This window comes from Perkinsus marinus (genome assembly GCF_000006405.1).
Source record: "Perkinsus marinus ATCC 50983 genomic scaffold scf_1104296951226, whole genome shotgun sequence".
Classification (NCBI taxonomy): Eukaryota; Perkinsozoa; order Perkinsida; family Perkinsidae; genus Perkinsus; species Perkinsus marinus.
In genome coordinates, this window is record NW_003209351.1 from 1 (window position 1) to 973 (window position 973).

The following is a 973-nucleotide window of genomic DNA, read 5'->3' on the forward strand; positions in this document are numbered from 1 at the left end:
GGTGGAGGTGCGAAAATCCGATACTGCGGAGAGCACCTCGTGGGAGAGCCTACGCAATATTCGTCCCTTTTACGGTTAGTGTGCTCAAGCTGCAGATCGACCTTGAGCAGGGGGTGGGATGACTGGGTACGACTATATCTCATCTTATGTTAGTCGGTATTTCGTCTATTGTCTATCGTATAGTCAATCTTCTTTACCAGAGTGTTGAGGGATACCCCGTTTGTGCATGCGTGCTCATTTGTACAGACGTGCTAGGCCCGTGTGTAGGCGTGCTACGGGGAATCTCGGTATAACTCATTAAATCCTTTTTCCAATATGTCCGATCATGAGTCGAGCATGCAGTCGGAGGAGGCACCCGGGAGCGAGTCCCAAACATTGGCTCCGATGCGGGGATTTAAGGGCTACGAGCAGGCCATCCTCGAACTTGAGATATTCCAGCTTACCATCGACCATGATACCATCTGGGTAAGAGGCGACCGTGAGCTTGTTGATGATGTCCTTGAACTTGGGTGACGCTGCTTGAATACCAGCAAGTCGCTGACGTGCCTCATCTCCGGGACGACCGAGCGCCAACACCGTGGGGTCCAAGACGATACTCAAGTGCGGAGCGAGTCTATCCTCAGACCTAGGACCGGACAATCCCATGTTGTCTAGAATTCTGCTCAGTGCATCAGCCTCGGCATTCTCCTCTCCAGTAACCTTCTTCATTAGAACCTCAACACCGTATAGTTGAATCTCGTCGAGAAGCTCCCTGATGTTATTTGCTAGCCTTTTCACCATAACTTTCTCGGTACTAGAGCAACCGGCGTGGCCGAGCTCGGCCCATGATAGAGCAGTCTGCGAGTCACTGTGGAAGATGACTCGTGTTAAAGGCAACGAGCATCCGTGGTTAGGGGTAGCAGAAGAGAGAGCCGACGGACCTTCAACCACCACTGAATGAACATAAGTGACAGCCTTTGCCAAACTGATCAAT

At 51.4% G+C, this 973-nt stretch overlaps 1 protein-coding gene across 1 annotated transcript; it reads right to left on the reverse strand.

Moving 5' to 3' along the window:
* Positions 1–297: 297 nt before the first annotated feature.
* Pmar_PMAR000484 (hypothetical protein) lies at positions 298–780 on the reverse strand (the record flags this gene model as incomplete). Its single annotated transcript, XM_002777694.1, has 1 exon — positions 298–780. The coding sequence occupies one exon, from the start codon at positions 778–780 to the stop codon at positions 298–300; it is 483 nt and encodes a 160-aa protein (XP_002777740.1).
* Positions 781–973: the final 193 nt, after the last annotated feature.